This window comes from Asterias rubens, chromosome 17, assembly GCF_902459465.1.
Source record: "Asterias rubens chromosome 17, eAstRub1.3, whole genome shotgun sequence".
Taxonomy (NCBI): domain Eukaryota; kingdom Metazoa; phylum Echinodermata; class Asteroidea; order Forcipulatida; family Asteriidae; genus Asterias; species Asterias rubens.
Window position 1 is genome coordinate 1532799 of NC_047078.1, and position 11877 is coordinate 1544675.

Genomic DNA, 11877 nt, shown 5'->3' on the forward strand with positions numbered 1-11877 from the left:
GCCAGAGAGGCCTATAAATGCTTTAACCCTTTGTAAATGAATAAAAACTCATTTTCGCTAATTTACCGTGAATTTCTAGCCACAACGAATGGTTACTTTACTAATCTATTACATATTTTTAGCATTTCGTCCAGGCCCTTAATGGCTTATTTTAAAGATGTGTGGCGGTATTTTTTTTTATAAGTAGCATTTTTTGACATTTTAGTCGAAGATTTCAAAGCATTTTTGCCGTATCATCAAAACTTCGGTCCGTATTTAATTTTCTACAGTGCGAAAGGTCACTTATACAGGTAATTTAAAAACAATATTTGTGTTCTCAAAAAATTTGTATATGCCTACCCTGGTATTTTTTTTAACATAAGGGTTTGTGATTTTTGCTGAATATAAACGTATGTCACAATATACGAACTACAAATCCTTAAAAAACCAGGGTCATAAATTTCAAAAAATTAGTTCTTCTTGTTCAAGTCACCAAAGATATGTAGTTATCTCAGAAAAAAAAATCGGACCTGATGTCTGGGTCTTAAACCACTGTGCAATGCCATTTCATTTCGAGCGACGACCGACGATTTTGTTGCGGGATGTCAAAGGTCACTACTATTAGCCTCGTACAAAAACTTTATTCCCCTTTTAACGTCATCGCAATTGCGATGACTTTAGTGAAACGCAGAATTAGCGTCATCGCAATGGGAGACTTTGTGGGACGATAGAGGGCAGCAGACTTACCGGGTAAATCCATTGTTCTCAGAATTATGCGCATGTTCAAAACTACGTAAACAATGGAAATTTACCCGGTATGTCTGCTGCCACCTAGCGTTGGAAAGTCTCCTATTGCGATGGATTTGAGGTTTACGATTTTTATCGCAAGTGTGTTAGCGATGATCGCAAACATAGACGTTAGTGAAATCGGCCCCAGGCTTTCTGCGTCTTCTCACCTGTACAACTCTTGCTTTGCATGCTGAGAAAGAACAAAGAGCCATTCAAGAAGGTTTTTTTATCAAAAGTATCTATCTATCTATCTTTTCAAAACTCCTTGCCTCGTTGTTTCCCCCAATCCTACAATCTAATCTTGTCAAAAAATGTAATCTTGATACATTTTAAAGGGTCTTAAAGCCATTGGACCCGTTCGGTAAACAGTATTGTCCAAGGCCCACACTTCGTGTATCACAACTTCTATATCAATTAACAAACCTGTGAAAATTTGGGCTTAATCGGTCATCGGAGTCGGGAGAAAATAACGGGAAAACCCACCCTTGTATCCGCGCGTTTCGCCGTGTCATGACATGTGTTTAAAATAAATCCGTAATTCTCGTTAACGAGAATTGATATTGTTTTACTGTTTTCTCAAAAAGTAAAGCATTTCATGGAATAATATTTCAAGAGAAGTATTGCACCACTACTTTCTGTAAACCCTGTAAGTTATTTGTAAATCTGTGAACTTTTTTTTTTCCTGTACCGAAAGGGTCCAATGACAAAATCAAGATGTCCACAGATTTACATTGAAATTATTATTGTTATTAAAAGATTTATATAGCGCATTTCCAAAATAGACCAATGCACCTAACAGGAAAAAAATAGAAATTAAATACAATTGAAAGCAAATTTATGCACACACATAAAAAGCACAAGAAACAGCACATTAGAAGAATATTAAAAATTTGTAACATATAAAAACCTATGGGAAAAGCTTTGCAAAGAAAAAATTAAATAAACCAGCAACATTAAAATTCCTTTGGAAAGAGGAAAGTTTTTAAAAACTTCTTAAACATTTTTACACTAGGGGCATGACGAAGGTTTATAGGGAGACTGTTCCAAAGTCTGGACCCTGAAACAGAAAAAGACTTGTCCCCGAAAGATCTTTTGGTTGACGGTATTGCAAGTCGTGTGTGATCATGGGTTGATCTATGCCATTTGCGACCAGAGTTGTATTTATTAAAAAGCTCTTGTAAATAAATAGGTGAAGTACCATAGACACTATTGTACACATGCACTAAAATCTTAAAGCCAATCCTCTGCTGGACTGGCAACCAATGCAACTCCAAGACAGATCTTATTTCAGTAATGCAGTTGGTCATTCTAAGCTTTGCTGACGCTCTGTCTGCCTCAGATTTAGGATTGAAACTGGTGTACAGCTGCGTATCATCAGAATAAATATGATAAGATACATCAAAACGCCTGGAATTAGTAATATAGTTTTTGAGAAAGAAGTGGATTTCGAGACCTCAGATTTAGAATGTGAGGTCTCGAAATCAAGCATGAAGGCACACAACTTCGTGTGACCATGGTGTGCCAAGGGTGTTTTTTTTCTTTTTCATTATTATCTCGCAACTTCGACGACCAATTAAGCTCAAATTTTCACAGGTATGCTTTATTATGCATATAATATTGAGATACACCAACTGTGAAGACTAGTCTTTGACAATTACCAATAGTGTCTCTAAAGTCTCTGAAATGACTGGAATTTTAGTATCAATGGCAAAGCAAATGAGAGGAAGTTTTTCATGAATTACAGATTTTTCGATTTACCATATTATGGTATGTTTAAAATGCATGATCTGTTTTGGATATCACGTACAGTATATGGACAGGCCCAGCTACATGGACAGGCATATATATTAATGATAATGTTATGAAATAATTATTAAGACAAGCAAAATGTGCAACCAGTGCGTGCGACCTGGTTCCTCATATCGGGATGTTTGAGCTTAAAAACAGACTTTCTGCTTCTTCTCATCCGTTCACTCTTGCTTTGCTGAGATAGAACAAAAAGCCACTCAAACAGGTTTTTTTTTCCAAACGTAAGCCTATCTTTTCAAAACTCCTTGCCTCGTTGTTTCCCCCACTCCTACAATCTACAATCCTACAATCTAATCTTGTCTACATTAATGTAATCTTGATACATTTTAAGAGGAGTGTCAAATGTTATTACCAGCTTCTATATTTTGTTCTGACATACTGATATTAGATTTATACTAAGCCCGGGAAGGGACAGTGGAAAGAAAAAAATATGCAGGGGCTAATTCGTTCGCACGGTTTAGTAATCCGTTCGAACGAATTAATAATCCGTTCGCACGGTTTAGTAATCCGTTCGAACGAATTAATAATCCGTTCGCACGGTTTAGTAATCCGTTCGAACGAATTAATAATCCGTTCGCACGGTTTAGTAATCCGTTCGAACGAATTAATAATCCGTTCGCACAGTTTAGTAATCCGTTCGCACGGTTTAGTAATCCGTTCGAACGAAATAGTAAACCGTTCGCACGGATTAATAATCCGTTCAAACGAATTAGCAATCCGTTCGAACGAATTAGCAATCCGTTTGCACGGTTTAGCCAAAGCATGAAATGGCGCTGCACGCATGCGTAAGCGATCCCCTCATAACAACACTTTGCTTCAAGATGGCGGAGGGCCGCGACACAAGTTCTGACTCTGATGATGACCGTGTTGGTAAGTTTGTCAACAGATGCATTGCTAATTGAAAAGACAAGGTTGGACACTTAAAAGGTCCCGTAGAGATTACATAGAGTTGTCGGTATAGGTGTATATTTGTTATAATTCAGGGTAACGTCATTATCACTCTGGTTTACTGGTCTCTGTATCAGACCAGCCATCGATTCCACCAAACTCTTCCTAACTTGGGATTAATCTTAGGACTTAGGACGAGTCCCAGCCTTGCACTGAAACATGCAAACCTTAAGATTAATCCTAAGTAAGGACGAGTCAATCGCCCCAATTCGAGATAGGATAAATCCTAGTGTTTCGTGAAATCGGCTGCAGGTAAGAATGTTATGTCACATAATGCAAGTAGGCCACTTTGCATTGACTGGCACCGGCCACAGGATAGTTACGATTATAAAAACTATGGGCCTGAAAAGGCTTGTGTGTTGTGTATGACGGCAAAAAGGTTATGAGAGTAAGCATATCACAACATACCCAAAATCCTCCTCAAAACTTTGGTCGGATCTGAAGATTTCTCCTTCACAAAAGTCATTTTCATTTCTGCTAATATATATTTATGTGCATAAATAATTTAGCGTGATGATAAAATAGCTAAATGTCACCCATGTTGAGGTAAACACGTGTGTAGTCATTGTGTAAAGGTGTTATCAAGCACTCCACAAATTTGTTGTTCATATGCACTGGGCCGTTCCAGGTAGTGACAAGTCTTCCCCAGTGGCTTTCAGAACATAGCATTACCATAATTATGTATTACCCATGTTGCTATACAAAATACTGGTGAAATTGTTTCACTGTTGTATGAGGACATTCATAGTAAGGCTAGTATACTTTTGGCTGTTGCAATTTATAAAATGTATTGTCAACCGTGGTGATACACCGTTACCTTTTATACTCTGAGTCATTGGAGACACAAGACACAAAGTTTTGACGTTTTGCCACAGCTTCAATTAAATTTTGTTTTGAAGTTTCGCCAGATACCAAATCTTGTTTGGGCAAGCTGGAATCAACATCAGGGCTAACAGACTTTAATTAATAATTATAACATATCCAAAGGACACCTGCAGTCCAGTGGACCGCATTATTTTGTGTGCATTGCAATGGTTCAAACCATGACTTAAAATTGTGATAAAATCTCACATTAAAATTAAAACTAAATAAGTATTTACTTTTTGATGTTTGTAATAAAGAAATTTCTTAATGTTTTGTCTCAACATGCAGATTTCCTCAGTGACAACCTTGAAAACGTTCGTCCTTCTTCCAGCGAGAGGAATACCTCAACACCAGGAAACAAAATTCAAAGAATCAAACTCCATCGGGGTCAGGTTTTTGTAGAACTAAACAACGCTGTCAAAAACGGCACAGTATCATCGAATGATGCCGTTATTGAAGTCGAGATGATTCTACCTAATGGAACTGTTGAAAAAGGGGAAGATAATGGGGGGGTCTTCAGAGACGCTCTCGCCGAATACTGGGAAACATTCAACAAGAAATGTGCAACAGGAAGTATCATAACAGTTCCAGTAACCCGACATGACATGAAAGAAACGTGGAAATATGTTGCTGAAGTTATGATTATTGGGTATAAAACAGTGGGTTATTTCCCCATCAAACTTGCAAAACCATTCATGAATCATTGTTTTGGACATAAAACACAGGAAGACGAGCTTGTAAAGACATTCTTGCAGTTTATTCCGGACCACGAGAAAAAGATCATTGAGCAAGCTCTTACAGATTTTCAGAGTGTTAGTGAGGATGACGAATTTTTGGATATGCTGGATTCCCATGAGGTGAAACCCTGCGTACGTGAGGACAACTTCAAAACAATCTTGTCAGAAGTGGCTCATAAAGAACTGATCCAGGATACTGCATACATATCAGATTGCTGGCGGGTTCCTCTCAAACAACGTTTGACACAACTACTACCAAAAGGGGGTCTGGATGAGTTGTATAACAAGCTAAAGCCCACACCCCACAAAGTGACATCCATCCTGCAGTTTGAGGAACATCTCGAGCGAAAAGAGCAGAGCATCTCTACTTTCTTGAAGAAATACATAAGGCAATGCCCTGAGGAACGTCTTCTAAGGTTTCTTAGATTTTGCACAGGTACTGCATTTTTTATTTAGACGAAAACACTGACTCTGCTTTTTTAAATTCAAATAAATCATTAACATGACATTTTAAACTCCATGTTAGTGTAGTCTAACCTGAAGGAAAAGTCAGTTGTACACGTAGGTTTCACTTAAAAAAATGAAGGTATATTACATGATGTACATTCTATTATTGCGTTACTCGGTTATTTTCTGGGGTTTAAGATTAATTGTACATTAACATTATTTTGATAATTATATGTTGCAAAAAGATTGCTTGAACATTGATATGCGTCTCTCAAATGTAGTTTTTCAATTTGTACACTCAGTAGACGTTGTGCACTGTATTTGAGTAATGGATGATAAAATCGTTCTTCTAACAGGTGCAGATGTCCTGATTGCATCATCTATTAAGGTGAGGTTTGTAGAACCACTGAGTGACTTCTCAAGAACTCCTGTTGCACACACCTGCGGTTATGTGCTTGAGTTTCCCAACAGCTATGGCTCCTACTTAGAGTTGGCAGAAGAATTAACCGAGCTCCTTGACTCAAAAGTATGGGTAATGGATATCGTATAAATCAGTAAGCATGAGATAAAGTAAAGTAGCCATTGTAATAATATATGCATTTAGGTTTTATGCTCAACTCTATTTTACTCTTTTTTTTTTTAAATGCGTCAGTGTCTTCCATCGTGTTCATATAAGAAGTTCTCTAAACCATAATGTTCAATTCGGCACAATTCACAGTGTGTCCATAGTTCATGCACAGTGCAAATTCATTAACAGTTTATGTTACCATAGTTTGACCATTATTACCATTGGAACAATCATAGGCTGTTTAGGTCATAGGTCAATTTAGTGTCACAGAAATGGATGGAAGACACAAATACTTTTCTCAGTTGAGAAATAATTATTTTTCCTAATTTTATTTGAAAGCTTATGTATCTTTTTTTTGTGGTTGCATGATATGCACTGTGTACCAATCTAAGTTTCCGATCCAGCAGTCTAAGCCCCTTATTATTTAGAAAAATAAAAGCTTATAACTGATTTGCAGGGAGTGCTCTTATTACTGTTATCTAAAGGTAGTTCTTCATGAAGAATGACTGGGAATGGATGAAAAACAAAAAGGTTTGATAAAAATAACTGATATTTGTGTACAAAGAAGAAGAAAAATGCTTCATTGTAGATAGACAGTTACGTGTTGTTTTTTATACTCGACAAAGAAATCGATAGACAACTGAAAAACGGTTGACATTTATGCAAAGATACATTACAATTTAATGGTTGTTAAACAAATTGAACGAGTCATGCTTGCGTGTTCATAACACTAATTGTAAAGACCAACCCCCCCCCCCCTTACAAATTCGGGCATGTGAAAACATTTAATTGTTCTTTCTTTATTCTAAACAGTTGATGATGTATATTTTTAAAAGTATTGATAACAACAAATCATAGGCCTAGCCTGGAAAGTATTTTCCCAGCCAGTGACGCAAACGGTGGTTCAGCAGTTAAAGTACATTATACGACTTTATTAATGCACACAACATAAAATCGTCAAAACCTACATACACAAATTAGACAAGTAAAATGAAAGTATCAAACATTTCTGAGCTGCTGTAGGGGTAGTATAAATCGTTTTGAAAGCATTTTATACAGTTTAAGTGTTATATAAGTGTTGCAGTTTTCTTGTAGTTTTTAAGAGTTTTAACAGTATATCACTTTGTGTTTCTCCCGGGACATTTATGATTTGTTGGCGTATCTATAGTGAAAGGAACCTATAGAAAGAACATATTTTTAAGTTAATAATTATTTCAAGTCTGTTTTCTTCCTAGCTAGAATTACTTTGAAAATATTTTCTGATATTTCCAACAAAAACTTGAATTTCATTCCAATATTTCAAACTCTCTATAACTAAGATGGTCACACCAAATGGCGCACCCATTGCGGGAACTTAAAGGAACACGTTGCCTTGGATCGGGCGAGTTGGTCAATAAAAAGCGTTTGTAACCGGTTGTTATAAAATGCATATTATGGCTAGAAAGACATTTTAAAAGTAGAATACAGTGATCCACACAAATAGGCCTCGAAATTGCGTGGTTTTCCTTTTACATCGTGAACTAACACGGTCGGCCATTTTGTGGAGTCAAATTCACAAAATGGCCGATCGTGTTAGTTCGCAAAGTAAAAGGAAAACCGCGCAATTTCGAGACATAATTTTGTGTGGATCACTGTATTCTACTTTACTAACATCTTTCTAACATAGGCCTATGCATTTTATAACAAACAGTTACAAACGCTTTTTATTGACCAACTCACCCGATCCCGATCCAAGGCATAGTGTTCCTTTAAGCACCACCCCCCCCCCCCCAACAAACACACAGGCAATAATGTCATTTTTACAAATGAAAACAAAAAAAATAATAACAGTTTGCAAGGGGGAAAAGCTAACTTTGTTACCGTGGTGGTGGTAAAGTAAACAGATGGTGGTGGTGGTGGTTGGGGGGGGGGGGGGGTATTATATAACGAGCACATTTTCTGTCTGACAAACTAACTAATGATACAAATTTAAATGTCAGATCCTAAGTTTACATATAAATAAAACATAAAAATAAAAACATTGTTTAGCAAGACATCCTGTGCGCCACTTTTAAACGGTGTATAAAGAAACACGTTTGTATTATACATTTGTAACTGTCCTAATAAAACTATAGCCTTACCATTGAGTTGTCATGCTGACAGGGCCCAATTTCATAGAGCTGCTTAAGCAGAAAAGAAGCTAAGCACAACAAAATTATGCTTACCAGAATAAGGTAACCAGCCAAAATACCATGTCACATGCACCATTTCTTAATGCCTGCTCATTTTTGCTAATCACACATTGTAAGCAAAATTACCTGCTTAAGCAGCTCTATGAAATAATTTGGCCCTGATCTTGTCTGAATGGCATACATTCACGGCAATTAATTTGTTGAACATTTTGCCACGATGCACTTTTTAAAAGATTGTTTACACTATTTTGTTAATCTGTTTTCTGTATTCCATTGTTAGTGTTTACTTGCCGTTTGTTTCAATAAAAAAGAACACATCAATTCGCCAAGAACTTATTACTTGTCATTCTTATACTTTAACGGCGTCTTAAAAACTGTTGTCAGTTTGCACATTATTGGCGAAGTGGCTCAATATTGAGCATTCATCACTTGCTTAACAACACATGGCGGCCTACTTTATTAATTTTAGACAATCGGCTTGAAATGAAACGACGATCTCTTCTTCAGCTTTTCGATAACGTATACACTTTAGACTTTATTCACAAGTGTATGATTTATACTTACTTTTTAAACAGTATATTGACCGTAACTAAATTAGATCTTTAATAAAAACGCGCTAAATGTATTTTGTGCTTGCACTTCAAGCCCACATGCACTTTTAATTTGAAAGAGTTGTGTGTGTATTATTTTGAAGTATTCATGTCAAAAGCTTTGACAGAGAAGGCAGAATGCTGGTTTGCAGCTCTAAGACCACAGTCAAACACTCCAAGATCTTGGCCCAATTTCATGGCTTTTCTTACCGCAGAATTCTGTGCTTGTGATCTCCATTCTTCGCTTACGGTGAAAATGCTGAATTTCGGCGCTAGTTTAAGCAAAGAATGCCTGTGAAACGTGAAGTACGCACGCGCCCAAGAAACATTTTCGTGCTAATCTGTGATAAACACTGCTTCCATAATCGCCGATTCGTTGCTTACGGTAAACAGAGCCATGAAATTGGGCCAGGGTTTTGGTATAGTAACATAATCGTACATAGGACGTGGAAGGCAGAGGTGGGTTGGTTTATCCCATGTTTTGCTAGATCCAATTATGTTCATTTAGTATTTTCACTAATCTGAAGATTGTAATAAATGTTATTCATTTAATACTGACAATACCTCTCTCAGAACGAGGTACAATTCAAGTCCACTGTAGGCATCATGTGACAAAGTAAGGTGTCTCTTTGCCATGATAAAACTGCAAAGACGGAAGACGTCCTCATCGCATGGAATCGATCCTCGGAAGATACATTCTTCCTCACATTCGTCTAAATCATCTTGAGTGATCCCCTGTGTGTAGTTTTTAGTGTTATATAATTCTGGCACGAAATACATAACATTTGGTCGGCCGTGTGGTACATTTTCATTCTTGGATGGGGAAATGATATGCGTATTCCACACATCAGCTGTCCGGTCAAGTTCATCCTGAAAAAAATAGTAATAATAAATTATAAAAAGTGTTAAAAAGATAATTATAATAAAAATAGATTTGCACACACATATGAAATATTACTGACTCGAAAACTTTCAACTATAAAACACCAAGTTTGTCATCATGAGACCTACTCACGTTTGAAATTGACAAATTGTCATAAAAATAAGGAAAACAAGAAAAGAAAGAGCAACACAAGCAGTATAAAACGTGTACCTGGATTAGGCCGAGGAAACAGAAGAGAACTAGGTTCACGTCAAGAAAGGTGCCATCAAAGTATCCCTCGTTCTTCATTCCATGGAAAAATTCTAGCCAGAACTCAATGCATTCTTTCCTCAAAAATCCCCAAAAACTTTCGATCCGTTGATTGTGGTTGCTTGAACCGTACATGAAACTCCTTTCTTCTGCAAAGGCATCACTTCCATTACGCCGTAAGAATCTCTGGAATTCCCGTACATAGCAGTTCTCTGTCCCACGGTCTGCTCTTACAATTCTAGGACAGCCTTGAAGACTTTTTACAGTTTCAACGAAGTAACCGCCGATAACTCTTGGATCACTGCTGGTCCTGTACGCATTGAGCCAGCATAGTTTTCTTGCAAACCCGTCAATGCATCCATTAATGCACAGACCGAAGGGACGCAACTTGTCATAGGAGTCCATGTGCCATATATAATTTGGTCCCTTTGAGAAGTAGGACCGTCTTGATAGTCTTCTTGCACGCCGCATTTCCGTTCCAATAGGATCGACCAAAGACAAGATAACCCTGACGTGTTCTTTTCTTACATTTAGACCATTCAATTTGCATTTTTCAAACATCCATCTGTATCCATGACAAGAACCTGACCCTTGGAGTTCTCGTCTTATGAAAGCAACCACTTCTTGAAGATTGGTATAATTTTTCCGACGAAAAAGCCCTTGTCTCTGTAAGGTCCTCTTCAAAGTTCTTTCACTTAAAAGTATTTTGTGTTTTGCAATAAGAATATTTACAATATCCTTATACTCCAGGCCAAGGTGAAAATATATCTCTATCAGTTTGTTTCGGTTGGTCATGTTCGTTCTTGTGGTTGAGAATGGCACAGACTATTTGATGAATTCTGATGCTGGTAGACTATTGAAGCTGTTAGGGGATGCCGTTAGACTTTGCTCAAAAGACCTAATAGAAACAAAATAAATATAAAGATGTAAAGTGCTATTTCTTTGAGAAGGAATGGAGCATAAATCCAACGTTATGGTGGCACATAAATAAAGGGAAATGTATGTACTCTCTTTCTAAATAGCATAATCAAAAGAAGCCTTCATTGGGAAGGTAGGGATGAGAAGTAGATGGCTCAGTAAGTTTGGTCATCTAATGAGTCTCCATTATGCAGAACCCCCCCCCCCCCCCCGAAAAAACACATAAAAAAAAAAAAAAAAAAAAAAAAAAAAAAAAAAAACCAACAATCTAACAAACAAACAACAAACAACAAGTAACTCGCGTATTTGGGAATAATTTCTCGCTCGCTCTATTAATACTAATGGAGTCATTTGTTCTGTAAATCGTTACATAGACATGACACTGTTTTGTAAAACAGCGCATTCTCTCCCGCCATACCCGTCAACTATGTCACCCTTTTGCCGTCAAAAGAGTCAACCACAAGCTTTTTTAGACCCACATTCAATTGTTATAATAATTATGATAGTGTGATCTTGTGGCCAGTGCCAGTCAATACTAAAGGGCATATACGTACAAAAGTAAGTAACATTAAAATTCGTAGGTGTTTTACACAGACCAAAGTGATAATTACATTACCCTGAATCAAAACAACTATACACACTACCGACAACTCTATATAGTCTATATGAGACCTATTAAGTTTCAATTAACAATGTATCTGTATCCAATCATACTGATCAAGATTGAAAAACTTACCAACACGGTCATCATCAGATACGTCAGGTTTACTTGCGTCGCTGCCCTCCGCCATCTTGAAGCAAAGTGTTGTTGTGAGGGGATCGCTTACGCATGCGTGCAGCGCCATTTCATGCCTTAGTTAAACCGTGCGAACGCATTACTAATTCGTTCGAACGAATTGCTAATTCGTTCGAACGGATTACTAAT

General features: G+C 37.1%; 2 protein-coding genes across 3 annotated transcripts; one reads left to right on the plus strand and one right to left on the minus strand.

Annotated features, from left to right (window-relative positions):
- The first annotated feature begins 3398 nt into the window (after window positions 1-3398).
- Window positions 3399-6191, plus strand: LOC117301691. The gene is made up of 3 exons (XM_033785719.1): window positions 3399-3447; window positions 4678-5562; window positions 5930-6191. The coding sequence occupies exons 1-3, from the start codon at window positions 3399-3401 to the stop codon at window positions 6121-6123; spliced, it is 1128 nt and encodes a 375-aa protein (XP_033641610.1). The 3' UTR covers window positions 6124-6191.
- A 1869-nt stretch (window positions 6192-8060) lies between these two features.
- On the minus strand, window positions 8061-11740 carry LOC117301288. 2 transcript variants are annotated; one of them, XM_033785176.1, is made up of 3 exons: window positions 11689-11740; window positions 9996-10932; window positions 8061-9772 (listed from the first exon to the last, which is right to left on the minus strand). In XM_033785176.1, exons 2-3 carry the CDS (start codon window positions 10827-10829, stop codon window positions 9443-9445), a joined length of 1164 nt encoding a protein of 387 aa, XP_033641067.1. In that variant the 5' UTR covers window positions 10830-10932; window positions 11689-11740; the 3' UTR covers window positions 8061-9442. The 2 variants fall into 2 exon arrangements, with proteins under 2 accessions (XP_033641067.1, XP_033641066.1); XM_033785175.1 differs by lacking the exon at window positions 11689-11740 and having other exon boundaries at window positions 9996-11138.
- Window positions 11741-11877: the final 137 nt, after the last annotated feature.

Coding starts and splice junctions, on each gene's coding strand:
- LOC117301288 (XM_033785176.1), bottom strand. CDS start 10,829: ATGACCAACCGAAACAAACTGATAGAGATATATTTTCACCTTGGCCTG. Junction 9,773..9,995: donor GTTTCCTCGGCCTAATCCAG/GTACACGTTTTA, acceptor TATTTTTTTCAG/GATGAACTTGACCGGACAGC.
- LOC117301691 (XM_033785719.1), top strand. CDS start 3,399: ATGGCGGAGGGCCGCGACACAAGTTCTGACTCTGATGATGACCGTGTT. Junction 3,448..4,677: donor CTCTGATGATGACCGTGTTG/GTAAGTTTGTCA, acceptor CTCAACATGCAG/ATTTCCTCAGTGACAACCTT. Junction 5,563..5,929: donor GTTTCTTAGATTTTGCACAG/GTACTGCATTTT, acceptor TTCTTCTAACAG/GTGCAGATGTCCTGATTGCA.